Source organism: Mycteria americana, chromosome 1 (assembly GCF_035582795.1).
Source record: "Mycteria americana isolate JAX WOST 10 ecotype Jacksonville Zoo and Gardens chromosome 1, USCA_MyAme_1.0, whole genome shotgun sequence".
NCBI lineage: Eukaryota > Metazoa > Chordata > Aves > Ciconiiformes > Ciconiidae > Mycteria > Mycteria americana.
Window position 1 is genome coordinate 114,603,250 of NC_134365.1, and position 12,872 is coordinate 114,616,121.

At 37.3% G+C, this 12,872-nt stretch overlaps 1 protein-coding gene across 1 annotated transcript in view; it reads left to right on the top strand.

Moving 5' to 3' along the window:
* NCAM2 (neural cell adhesion molecule 2) overlaps positions 1-12,872 on the top strand; it is a 337,227-nt gene that overhangs the window by 267,836 nt on the left and 56,519 nt on the right. Inside the window, exon 13 of the mRNA XM_075494582.1 lies at positions 1,784-1,957. Within this exon, the coding sequence (XP_075350697.1) occupies positions 1,784-1,957 (174 nt within the window). The remainder of the gene's footprint in view (positions 1-1,783; positions 1,958-12,872) is intronic.

A 12,872-nucleotide genomic window follows, 5' to 3' on the forward strand; every position in this document is an offset into this window, starting at 1 on the left:
GATCAATTTAGAAAAAGATTCAAGCCCCAGGTCTGTGTTCTCCTGGATGCATAGCATACTGGTTACATTGGGTCACGTTCTGTCTGACCATGAATCTTGAATTCTTTTCTGCAGAGTAATACAGCTGCACTAAGAAGGGTGAAAATTTCCTGCAACATCCCATATCCTGGTGAAACGAATGTTTCCTGGAATAACAAAGGATTTGAGGGTTTGAATCCCTCAAGCTGAGATTTGCATTCTACTCAAATCTTTAACGTCATGGATTCATATAGTTGTGTCTTTACGTAAAAGATACTAAAATTGTTCGTCCACGTAAATAAATCTATGCTGGTTTTAACCCAATGAGCACCAAGCATTGGAGGTTTCAGGAGACCTATATTCAGAAATGCTAACTGTAAGAATTTACAGAGGTATGATATTAGCATTAAGACACTTGACTCTCACAACTGTTAGAGAATTTTTCTGGAAAAAGTTAGGTGCCTGATTATTAAAAGGTTATACAAATCAGCCCCTTTAGAGCAGCTTTGGCAGGTGTCCTTTTCCTGAGAATTCATGGCTGAATATGTCCTTAAATCCATTCTTTAATATTTTACAGAAATTTTTGTCTCATTTTCATTCAAGTACCAATACTGGTTGAAGCTCAGCTTGATTCTGTTTTTATTCCCAACTGTCTGACAGCCCTTGAATAAAGTCTATATTTTATGTAAATGGTTCAGTACCCACTAACCAAATTATAGGCTTTGGCTCAAATTCTTACTTGTCCTTATAATAATATCTTCCATACCATGGAGACAAAAGCAATGTCAAATCTGTAAGCAGGTATGCAAATAATAATTGTCAGATGTATCAGAAGAGAAATTTTTAATGGTGTTTCAAATCGCTGGTCTGCTGTCCACAGGACTAAAATTCTTCCTAGTATTTTCAATACATTTTTTTGTAATTATAACACTTTAAAATGTACAACAACTAGAAAAGTTAGTCTTTTGTCGTCTATGTGTTAGTTTGGTCATACATTGTAAAAGTAACAATATTTCTATTTTTAAAGATGTACTGACCCCAAGGTTAATTTTTTGCTTTTGTTTCATATCTAGTATCTCAACACCTACAGACACCTGCTTTATTTTCATAGTTCTTTTCTACTTTGAAAGATATGCACTTGCTTTTGATTTCAGAGAAAATGTTTCTTTCAACCTATTCCACAAATTATTTCTTAACCTGAAAAGAGAATAGAAACCTTCCATTAACATTCCTTGCTAGTAGCTTGGAATCCAGTCTTGAATAAAAAAGAAAAAAAGGATTCATGTTTTCAGCTGTATTTCAGAGTTTCATAAAAATGGCCAAATTATTTCTACAGTTTTTTGTCATAATCTGATTTAAAAGAATTCAGACTCTGAATGATCTATCTAGCCATAACTGTTCCTCTTGTTAAATTTGATTTAAAGTTTGTTATTCTCTTTTACATAATAAAACATAGTAAATAAACTAATCTCTTACATTTGCCTATGACAAAATTAGCTATTAAAAAAGATCATATTATAAAAGAAAGGCAGAAATGGAAAATGTTTCTGCATAACTTTAGCATACAAGAAAATAAATGTGGTTTTCTTACAGGTCTGTATTAGAAAGCTTAAGTTGTTTATCTAACACAAACATTATTACATCGTAATCAAAATTTTTTTTTTCTCCCTTCAAGGTGCTAAGGAGACTTTTAGGGGTAGATTATCAACTGTTTAGGTCTGCCTAGTTGCTGCTTATTATTAAATTGATGTTTGTACTTTTTTAGATGTACCATCAAATCCTTATGGAGTACGAGTTTTAGAGTTGTCACAAACCACTGCCAAAGTTTCGTTCAATAAGCCAGATTCACATGGAGGTGTGCCCATTCATCATTACCAAGTGGATGTGAAAGAGATAGCCTCAGAAACCTGGAAAATAGTTCGCTCCCATGGAGTTCAAAGTAAGTATACAAAACATAAATGGAAGTATTTTAACTGAAAAGAATGTCAAGGGGAAAGAGTGCAAGTATATGTTAACTGATTCTTTGTTTCTCCATTAGTTTTAGTCCAGTAGCTGTATCTTCAGTTAATATTAATGAAATCAGACCTCTTTACACCAATTAGAAATCTTACTGTAATCTTGTAAAAGTCAACCATTACTTTTTAGTTTTAAAAAAGTTTTGGTGAACAAAGTTACAGTTATTTTGCATTTTTCACTGTCCAGTCAAGTAGATATGAAGAATATTTTTGAAGCTATAAATTTCAAAGAGAGTAGAAATCACAGAGGAGTTAGTTTGAGAATGTGCATTACATATGCAGTTAACTGAAAAATTTTAAGTAGGCTATTATGTGATATTTAATCCTGGGCATTAATTACTGATTTTGAGCTACTTAGTAACCTTTCTACGTACCTGTTAATATTCATGATGTCTGTTTCAAAAGCATATCTATAAAGTAGTGTTCAACAAACATTAAATACATTTGTTAGATATTATATGTTATCTAACTATTATATTAGTGGGGATGCTACAAATGGAGCTAGTTCCTTGCCAGATCTATGCTTTCTTTGCAGTTCTCTAAAGGCAGAAAAGAGCATAAGCCTCCCCAAATAGACAAGAGTTCTTTAAGTACATGCCGAGGTCGGGTGTTTATACAGAGTAACGTTAACAAAATACATTCAATGGATCAGTAATCCCTTGCGTCCATATTTACCCTTTGATATTTTTAACAGATAGTGCAAGTTAAAGCAGCCCCAACAGTCTTCTGATTTATACAGCAGGAGGTGAATGGTTTTGCAGCTATTAGCACAGTGACGGGAGAAAAAATGTAGCAAATGATCTAATGTGTGTTATCTCTTTCCCTTTCACATCCTGTAACCCACACACTAAAATTCTTCACTAAGTAGAGCATGTTCCAAATTACAGAATTATTTCAAAGAAATATACAATGAACATGTAATCAACATATATTCAAAGAAACATATAATGACTTTTTAACTTTTGTTTTTCTTAACCAAACACAGTAACCGTGTGTATAAATGTAATACTGTTAATCATAGTAGCATTCATTTTAGTCCAGTATAGCTTGTATTTCTTTCAGTACCAGAAGATCTAAAGAACACAATGTGTTTCCTGTAGTTGCAGGGCATACACATTAATGGACATTAGTGTACCTCTTCTCTTCTTTTCATGTTATGTTTCAGATGAAGTTTGAGACTTTTTTTCTCATAGCTACTTCCTTCAATGAATTGGCAATAAATTTCTCTGATGAGAACTACAATATACCAAATACTAAAACCTGAAGTGACCAGTCTGTGTAGTAGGGTGCAATGTACTCAAATGAGAACAAACCCAGGGACTACAGAGTGCGGTCACACAGATGCTTAATTTAAATGTAAAGCCAGAATAAAAAAAAGTCCTCAGTGTTAACTTCGTAGAACAGCGTATTTACCTTACTCCCCATAAAACTTTCTTTCATATTATTTCTATTAATGTGAAGTTTATTAAAAGATTAATTGATTACATTAGGAAAGATACATAACTTGACAGACCCTTCTTGTTATTAGAGTTGACTGGAGCTGCCTTCTTCAAAAGTTCACACTTTGATTTTGAAACATTCTTTCAGCATTACATGTTTATAAGTTGTATACGGCTCATTTTGGACATTTCTGTATAACACGAATTGATGTTCTTGGAATTATTTTAGTACAATATCTGTTTGAATTGTATTGTAATTTATTCTAAAAACAGAGTAGAGTGGCAGGTACAAATACCTGCTCTCCTTATGAAGACAATACCACTGTGAAGTAGACTGTGAGTATTTAGGATTTCTGCTGCCATCCCTACTAAAACTGAATATACAGCGTCTTTGAGAAAAAGGCTGTATTAATTCCTACATGCTGTCATGTTATTTCCCCACATCTTCCTTTTGTGCAATTTGCCTTACTTTTTTCAATTTATTCTCCTTTCTTGCTTGGAAGTTTTCAGGGGATTTACCTTCTTTCAGACATGTATTTTCCTCTTCACTTCATTGTCCCCCAACTGTAATGCTGAGAGATTTTATTGAAAAAACAACATAGGTCACACTGGTTTTAGACATCTTAAAGGTACCTCTTAATAGTATGTATTATCAGAGACTACTCGAAGTGATGACAAAAATTAATAAATATGAAAACAACCTGAAAAGCCATCTTGATCTACAAATAGATATGCTTAGTAAATAGATAAATATTGGGAAGGTAAACTTTACTGAGCAACAGTGGACAATATTAAAAATTAATTCTAGATCCATCATTAATTCATGCTGTTTTCTGAAATCTCTATTTGTATACACCTGCACAGAAAGACTGAGATTGCATATCCTATATTTCTCTGAATTTCTCTCTGAACTACTTTAGAAATCAAAAACTACTACAGAATTTCAAATATTTGCTAAGCAGGAGGCATCTTGTTTTTGTAAATCTTCGTGGTGCTACACTGAGTAATTTGATAGGGAAATCAAAAGGGACCTGGTTGCATTTATCATATGATAAATGCATCATCTGCATTCTTGCAGATGTTCCATAATGAGTTAAAAACTTGCTCTATTTGTGAGGTACTATAGGACCAAACCAGAAAAACAAGGTGTGTTACCAAAACACCCTGTGTTTTTGTGTGTGTTTGTTACCAAAACACCCTGAACAGCCCAGAGCAGAAAAAGTCTTCCCAAATGGAGATGTCAAAAACCACTATTAGTGTCCTTTTTTTTTTAATGAAAATACTGGTAAATGTAACTGGAATGTTTCTGAAAAATTCAGCCTTTGCTTGTTTCCTGAGCATTCAGAGGATTTCAGCAAGTTTTCTAAAACATCTCTTTAAAGCTCTCTCCATTTATGTTTTAGCCTACTTAAAGTGTCATGGTAGGATAACATTGAGATATCTTCTTCTAAATCCCTATTTTCAGTTCCTGAAAGAATTTTTAAAGAAGTTTTTCTTAGTGTGAAGGCTTTTATTTTTTTCTTTATATTTTTTGACACATTTAGGATACTTTTAAGTCTTTTGAATGATAAAAAAATACTACATGTTTTTGAGACAGTTTCTCATTGTGCTTAGGTAACTAAGGACCACTTTCGTACCATGCCTCAACATCTTCTCAGCTGAGTGAGGAGGATGTTTAGACTACATGCAGTCAGTATTCTGTATTATGATTTGTAGTTGAGTCATCATAATTTCCATACTTGGTCAATATTCCTTAATGGAAAAAAAATAACTTTTTTCATCTGTTCACATTTTAGGGACAAGTTTATGGCTAAGATTCAGCTATAAATGCTGTTTACACAGGAACAGTTAACTGCTGGCACATCTCAAGTAATTATGCATACATAATGCATAAGTCGATTTTTTTCCAGCAGCCAGTTATAAACCATGCTGAAATTTTACAGGATGTCTTTGTATCAGACCGATTTAACTCAGCAGTGATAAAACAGCACTGCAGCCCTTTCTCGCCGCAATGTAGGTAATGTGTAAATTCCAAGACCATCTTCTAATGGAAAGAGGCAGAAAAACCTACATGCTGGAGAAAGGTGTGCCTGGAAGACTGTTAGCCTTCCAATATAGAGACTGTCAAGGCTAAACTGGATCTTCTGGTCCCTCTCTGCTGTCACCAGAAGGAATAGTGTAGTTGTCTTCATACCGTCACAGAGAACAGCCATAAACTCATAAAATGAATGACAACTGTATTTTTAAATAAAAACAAACATCTGCGAAATGTGCCTACAGAAGTTAGTTTATATATAAAGTGTTAATAAATGATTAATAGATGTTTCAAAAAATTGTTGAAAGAAACTTCTACTAACTCTAACAAGTCATTAATTTTCTTATCATTATGACCAAATAACTATGTATAAAACCTTCTACAAGTAGGATTATAATTGTCTGGTTTTATTTATATGTAAAATACAATAGATGCTTACCAAAGTTTTTAGACATTCTTATGTAATCAATCACCCAGTAAATATAAATAAGTTTAATCAGAAAAAATTAAGCAGTATGAAATAGATTCTGTGCAAATCTATTCAAACAGCCTGTGATTCTCTTCATCTAGGAAGAGCACTGCCGATTTCTTCAAAGAATCCCTCAAAAGGTGGCTTTTGTCTCAAACTGTACTAGTTTGAGATCAAATTAGGAGAAAATTCCAGAGTCTTGGAGCTGTAGCCAAGAATATCTGTTTCCCTATTCCCTCCTCTTTGTCTTTTTTAATGAAGAAGATTTCATTTGAAAGTCTGTGCTGTTTGCAGCTGTTGAAGGAGAGCACAGGAAGTGAAGCAATCATTCTGATACACCAACTTCAGGCTATTTAGGGACTTAAAAGTCATAATGAACACTATCATAGTTGAGATAGTGGGCAGAGAAGCCCACTAATCTTGAAGTAACAGAAGTGCAGATAATATTGGCAAGGTTCAGTCTGCAAGGAGAGATTGCATCCTTTCAGCCAGGCAGCTGGTAGACCTCTGAGGGTGGGGTATTTCCCATCCATCGTCAATAAGGTGATAACAACTAGTGAAGAGCATTTGCCATGCTTTCCTCTGTAGACACAAAGAAACTAGTGAGAAGGTGTAAGATACCTGTGCTGGGAAAAATTGACCACAATCTTCTGTGTAATTTTATTTAAAAAAAAAAAGGACATTCACTGATCAGTTTCTGAGTAATCAGCGAAGACTTCATGAGAAGTGTCACGGGCAGAATTTTGGGTTTTTTGATCATGGATCAATCTACACAACACCAGGCTTGCTGGTGACAGATGGGGTACACCTGTCTCAAAGGGGGAAAAGGATCGTTGCACAGGAGTTGGCAGGGCTCATTGAAAGATCTTTAAACTAGATTTGAAGGGGGAAGGGGATAAAACCAGGCTCACTAGAGATTAAGTCTGGGGGTGGCACACCAATGTTTGAGAGATGGTATGCTAGTGAGGTCCTTTGGTCTGCCATCTCATTGGAGGTAGGGGATGGAGATCCATGTGGTGGCAAAGACGCAAGGCTTATTGATATGTTAGAAACCACAGAAGCGCCTGAGAATGGTCGCGTAGGAATTAGGGCCTGTGCTCCCCAAAAAGGTGTTGGGATCAATAGCCCAACTGAAGTTCATCTACACCAACGCACACAGCATAGGCAACAAACAGGAGGAGCTGGAAGCCATTGTGCAGCGGGAAAACTATGATATAGTAGCCATCACGGAAACATGGTGGGATGACTCGCACAACTGGAGTGCTGCAATGGATGGCTATAAACTCTTCAGAAGGGATAGGCAAGGAAGGAGAGGCAGTGGGGTAGCCCTGTATGTTAGGGAGTGTTTTGATTGACTAGAGGTTGATGATGGTGATGATAGAGTTGAGTGTTTATGGGTAAGAATCAGGGCAAAGGCCAACAAGGCAGGTGGGAGTCTGTTATAGACCATCCCACCAGGATGAAGAGGTAAATGAAAAATTCTGTAAGGAGCTGGGAGAAGCTTCACAACCGCTAGCCCTTCTTCTCATGGGGGACTTAGACTTACCAGATGTCTGCTGGAAATACAACACAACAGAGAGGAGGTTCGTGGAGTGTGTGGAAGATAACTTCCTGACGCAGCTGGTGAGTGAGCCAACTAGGGAAGGCACCCTGCTGGAACTGTTGTTTGTGAACAGAGAAGGACTTGTGGGTGATGTGATGGTTGGAGGCTGTCTTGGGCATAGCAATCACAAAATGATAGGTTTTGATTGTCAGAGAAGTAAGGAGAGGGGTCAGCAGAACTGCTACCTTGGACTTCCGGAGGGCAGACTTTGGCTTGTTTAGGAGACTGCTTGACAGAGTCCCTTGGGAAGCAGTCCTGAAGGGCAAAGGAGTCCAGGAAAGCTGGACATTCTTCAAGAAGGAAATCTTCAAGGCGCAGGAGCAGACTGTCACCATGTGCTGACAGATGAGCTGGTGGGGAAGAAGACTGGCCTGGCTGAACAGAGAGCTTTGGCTGGAACTCAGGAAAAAAAAAAAGAGAGTTTATGACCTTTGGAAAAAGGGGCAGGCAACTCAGGAGAACTACAGCAATGTCGTGAGGTTATGCAGGGAGAAAATTAGAAGGGCCAAAGCCCAGCTAGAACTTAATCTGGCTACTGCTGTAAAAGACAATAAGAAATGTTTCTATAAATACATGAACAACAAAAGGAGGGCTAAGGATAATCTCCATCCTTTCTTGGATGCAGAGGGGAAACATACTAACAAAGGCTGAGGAAAAGGCTGAGGCACTTAATGCCTTCTTTGCCTCTAGTCTTTAATGGTAAGACCAGTTCTTCTCTGGGTACCAAGCTCCCTGAGCTGGAAGACAGGCATGGGGAGCAGCATGAAGCCCCCATAATCCAGGGGGAAATGCTTCGTGACCTGCTATACCACTTAGACATACACAAGTCTGTGGGCCTGGATGGGATCTACCCAAGGGTACTGAGGGAGCTGGTCAAATGCTCACCAAGCCTCTTTCAATCCTTTATCAGCAGTCCTGACTAACTGGGGAGGTCCCAGTTGACTAGAGGTTAGCAAATGTGACGCTCATTTACAAGAAGGGCCAGAAGGAGGATCCAGGGAACTACAAGCCTGTCAGTCTGACCTTGGTGCTGGGGAAGGTTATGGAGCAGATCATCTTGAGTGCCATGATGTGGCATATACAGGACAAGCAGGTGATCAGGCCCAGTCAGCAAGGGTTTATGAAAGGCAAGTCCTGCTTAATTAACCTGATCTCCTTCTATGACAAGGTGACCTCCTTAGTGGATGAGGGGAAGGCTGTGGATGTTGTCTATCTAGACTTCAGTAAAGCCTTTGACACGGTTTCCCACAGCATTCTCCTGGAGAAACTGGCTGCTTATGGCTTGGATGGGTGTACTCTTCGCCGGGTAAAGAACTGGCTGGATGGCCGAGCCCAAAGAGTGGTGGTGAATGGAGTTGGCGGCCAGTCACAAGTGGTTTCCCCTAGGGCTCTGTGTTGGGGCCAGACCTGTTTAATACCTTTATCAATGATCTGGATGAAGGGATCGAGTGCACCCTCAGTAAGTTTGCAGATGACACCAAGTTGTGTGGGAGTGTTGATCTGCTTGAAGGTAGGAAGGCTCTACAGAGGGACCTGGGCAGGCTGGGTCAATGGGCTGGGGCCAATTGTATGGGGTTCAACACGGCCAAGTGCAAGGTCCTGCACTTGGGCCACAACAACCCCATGCAACGCTACAGGCTTGGGGATGAGTGGCTGGAAAGGTGCCCAGCGCAAAAGGACCTGGGGGTGCTGCTTGACAGCTGGCTGAACATGAGCTAGCAGTGTGCCCAGGTGGCCAAGAAGGCCAATGGCATCCTGGCTTGTATCAGAAATAGTGTGGCCAGCAGGACTAGGGAAGTGATCGTGCCCCTGTACTCGGCACTGGTGAGGCCGCACCTCGAATGCTGTGTTCAGTGTTGGGCCCCCCACTCCAAGAGAGACATTGAGGGGCTGGAGCGTGTCCAGAGAAGGGCAACGGAGCTGGGGAAGGGTCTGGAGCACAAGGCTGATGGGGAGCGGCTGAGGGAACTGGGTTTGTTTAGCCTGGAGAAAAGGAGGCTGAGGGGAGACCTTATCGCTCTCTACAACTACCTGAAAGGAGGCTGTAGAGAGGTGGGGGTCGGTCTCTTCTCCCAGGGAACTAGTGATAGGACGAGAGGAAATGGCCTCAAGTTGCACCAGGGGAGGTTTAGACTGGATATTGGGAAAAATGTCTTTACTGAAAGGGTTATCAAGCATTGGAACAGGCTGCCCAGGGAAGTGGTTGAGTCACCATCCCTGGAGGTATTTGAAAGACGTGTAGATGTGACACTTCAGGACGTGGTTTAGTGGTGGACTTGGCAGTGCTAGGTTAACGGTTGGACTTGACGATCATAAAGGTCTTTTCTAACCTAAATGATTCTATAAAAACCTGCATTATTTTTCCCTTTCAAGCAGTATGGAGTTTTCCAAGGAAGAAACAGGATGGACTCAGAGACTGTGAGATTCAGTTCTTCAGATCCCTTCAGACAGCACCACTGGTATAACTCTAATAGAGAAGTCATCAAGGTCTTGTTTTGTCTTAACAGCATTATAAACAATAGTAATTCTGGTTCACAGGCATCAAATAATGTATTCATAATGAAAGGGACTTATGCAAGCTTATACACAAACCTAAAACATTGTGGAGGTGTGGTTGAACCTTAAAAAAATATGTTCTCTGAAAACTTTTGGATGTCTTCAACAGGAATACAAAAAACTTTATTCTGCAAGTCTAACTCAGCATAAGATGGGTATGGCCACTAAAACCCTAGCAATTTTTCCTTCCTTCTTCACATTTACAGATAGATAGATAGACAGAGAAACATGTCAATGTATCTTTCTTTTCAAAGCATTAAATATTTATATAAGAATTAAATACCAAGGAAAACCAATCTCTACAATTCTAGTGCCACTCAATTTGCTAGTGGTAGAGCAACATGAAGAATACAGTAAAAACCCAGTCCCATATGAAGATTACTGTAATAATTCACCTGTGGGATATGTGGATGGTTGTCACTGTCATTTTAGAAAAGAGAGATAAACATTTTGGGATTTATGTAGCCATTAGCTTCTCTCTCTTCCTATTCTCTCTCTTGCTTCCTCTGAACTGCAGTATTATTACTCCCCTATCTGTTTCAGTCATGAAAAGGAAAAAATGCAGTCTTCTATTAAAAGGTATTCATGATGTCTTTCTGTCCTTTCATTAGATCAACAGCCTTGTGATATGATATTCATCTCATACACGTAGCCTGTTTATTATTTGTGATTGTTCTTATGTTTGGACATTCTCAGATTTATGATTGAATTTCTTTTTTTTTTTTAATCTATTTTCAGCTATTCCTTTTTATGATTTTTAGCAAAGGGTTGGTAGAATTTTAAATTCTTGTATTTTTTAAATTTTTAAAATTCAGTTATTACTGTTTTATATAAAGCCTCAATAAATAGTTAAGATTTCTTAAAAAAACGGTAAAGGCAGGTCTATTCATTTTTTCAGTTTACCAACATTTGAAAAAGGTTCTATGTTTTCTGAGTTTTTAAGGAAACTGCAGAAGTAGTAATGCCTAGCTAATTTAGAATTTCTTATATTGGTAACAAATTGTGGCATCAAATGACTTTGGATAAGTGCACATAGCAGGGCTTACGGATGGTAAAGGTGCAGCATCTTTACAATTACACCTTGCAAAACAGATTATTATTAAAGACTTAAAAATAATAAAGCAGGAGAAAATTGTAGTTCAGAAGGAAAAAGTACTTTTCAATCATTCATGTTTTTCTTTAAAAGTGTAAGCTTCATAAAATAATGGTAAAAGAAAATACGGAAGCTATTTTGAATAAATTTGCATTTTTACTTAAGGTGGTTTTTTTTCTTAAAGCATTTGCCCACTGGTATATTAAAATAAAATTAAGTGTAGTCATGTTAGAGACGGGTGGATCTGAGGATGTTAATCTGTAGCGATGCCCTAAAAATAACATACTCAAAGAATGCCTATTCTGACATTGTTTTTAATGCACTAAGTTCAGGTAGCTACTCAAAGTGACAAACTTATATTCGTCTACACTTTGGATCTTAAAAACCAAAAATGTCTTGTGTAGTGTAGTTTTCTGGAAAAAAAAAAAAAACAAACAACAATACAAAACAAAAAGTCTGGGCTTTACTAGTGTCTCTAGGTCTTGTTTTTTCAGGAGATATTCTATTGAGTTTCAAGTCTTTTAACCAAATCATTCCTGGACTTATAATTCAGCATTTGTAGGATATTAACATAAAATATTTTCTACAATGGACAAATTATATAACCTAAAGTTATATATACATTTCCAAAAACATGGGGTAGAAGAAAAAATACAGAAAATGAACATGTTATAAAAGCTGCTTTTTTGAATCTATTTATTTGTTTTGAATTTTAATGGTCAGGGATGTTTTCTCTTTTGACATTTGAGATTCTTCTTTGGATGGCAGAAAGCAGAACCTTTATGAAATAATGCGCCAAATATAATATGAATCAATAATGAATGTATTACTCGTAAATATATTTCATGTAGTAATATCAAAACACTCCAGAGATGCTTTACCAACATATGCTTATACTTTTTTATTGAATATTTTTTTGAAGGAGACAATAATTTTCAAAGTCTTGCAGTAGCGTAATCAGGCTATGTACAAAAAGCAGTTAAATATTTCTTTAAATATGTCTTTTTACAGCTTTCCATTATAATGGAAAATGAACGGATGAAAAATATTACAACCTAAGAAATGTTGAAATCTTTATTCTTTGTACAAGAAAAGGAAATCCATTGACAGGTGGACTACATATCTGAAAAATATGTTACATATCTGAAAAATAAGCATAACATATAGAAAGAATCTAAGGCATTTTTCTTGAGAAAAAAATACTAAGAAAAATTGTACAGCATCTCAATCTTATACAATAAATTGAAGACTTCAATAAATTTAATAGTTTGTTTGGTTTTAGCTATTAAGGAGTTCTCAAACTTCAAGCACTACTGCTAGTATTTGCTTTCAACAGAACTTTGTTTTCTCTCTGGTTCTTGACAAATTGGAGATCAAATCTGAAATAAGTAATTCTTTGTACTTTCACATTCAAATCTCAGCAGGTTCAGTTGTTTTTTTTCTTCATCTAAGTACATTAAATTTCACGTACTTCATGAAATCATAGAATAATTTAGAAAGGGACCTTGTAAGCATCAGCTCCAAACCCCCTAAGTCACAGCAGGGCCAGCTTCGAAGCTTTGTTAGGGTGCTCAGGGCTTTGTCCGGAGTTTTGAATCACTCTATGAATGGAAATTCCATATTTAGCAGTTTGTTTGTGAACTG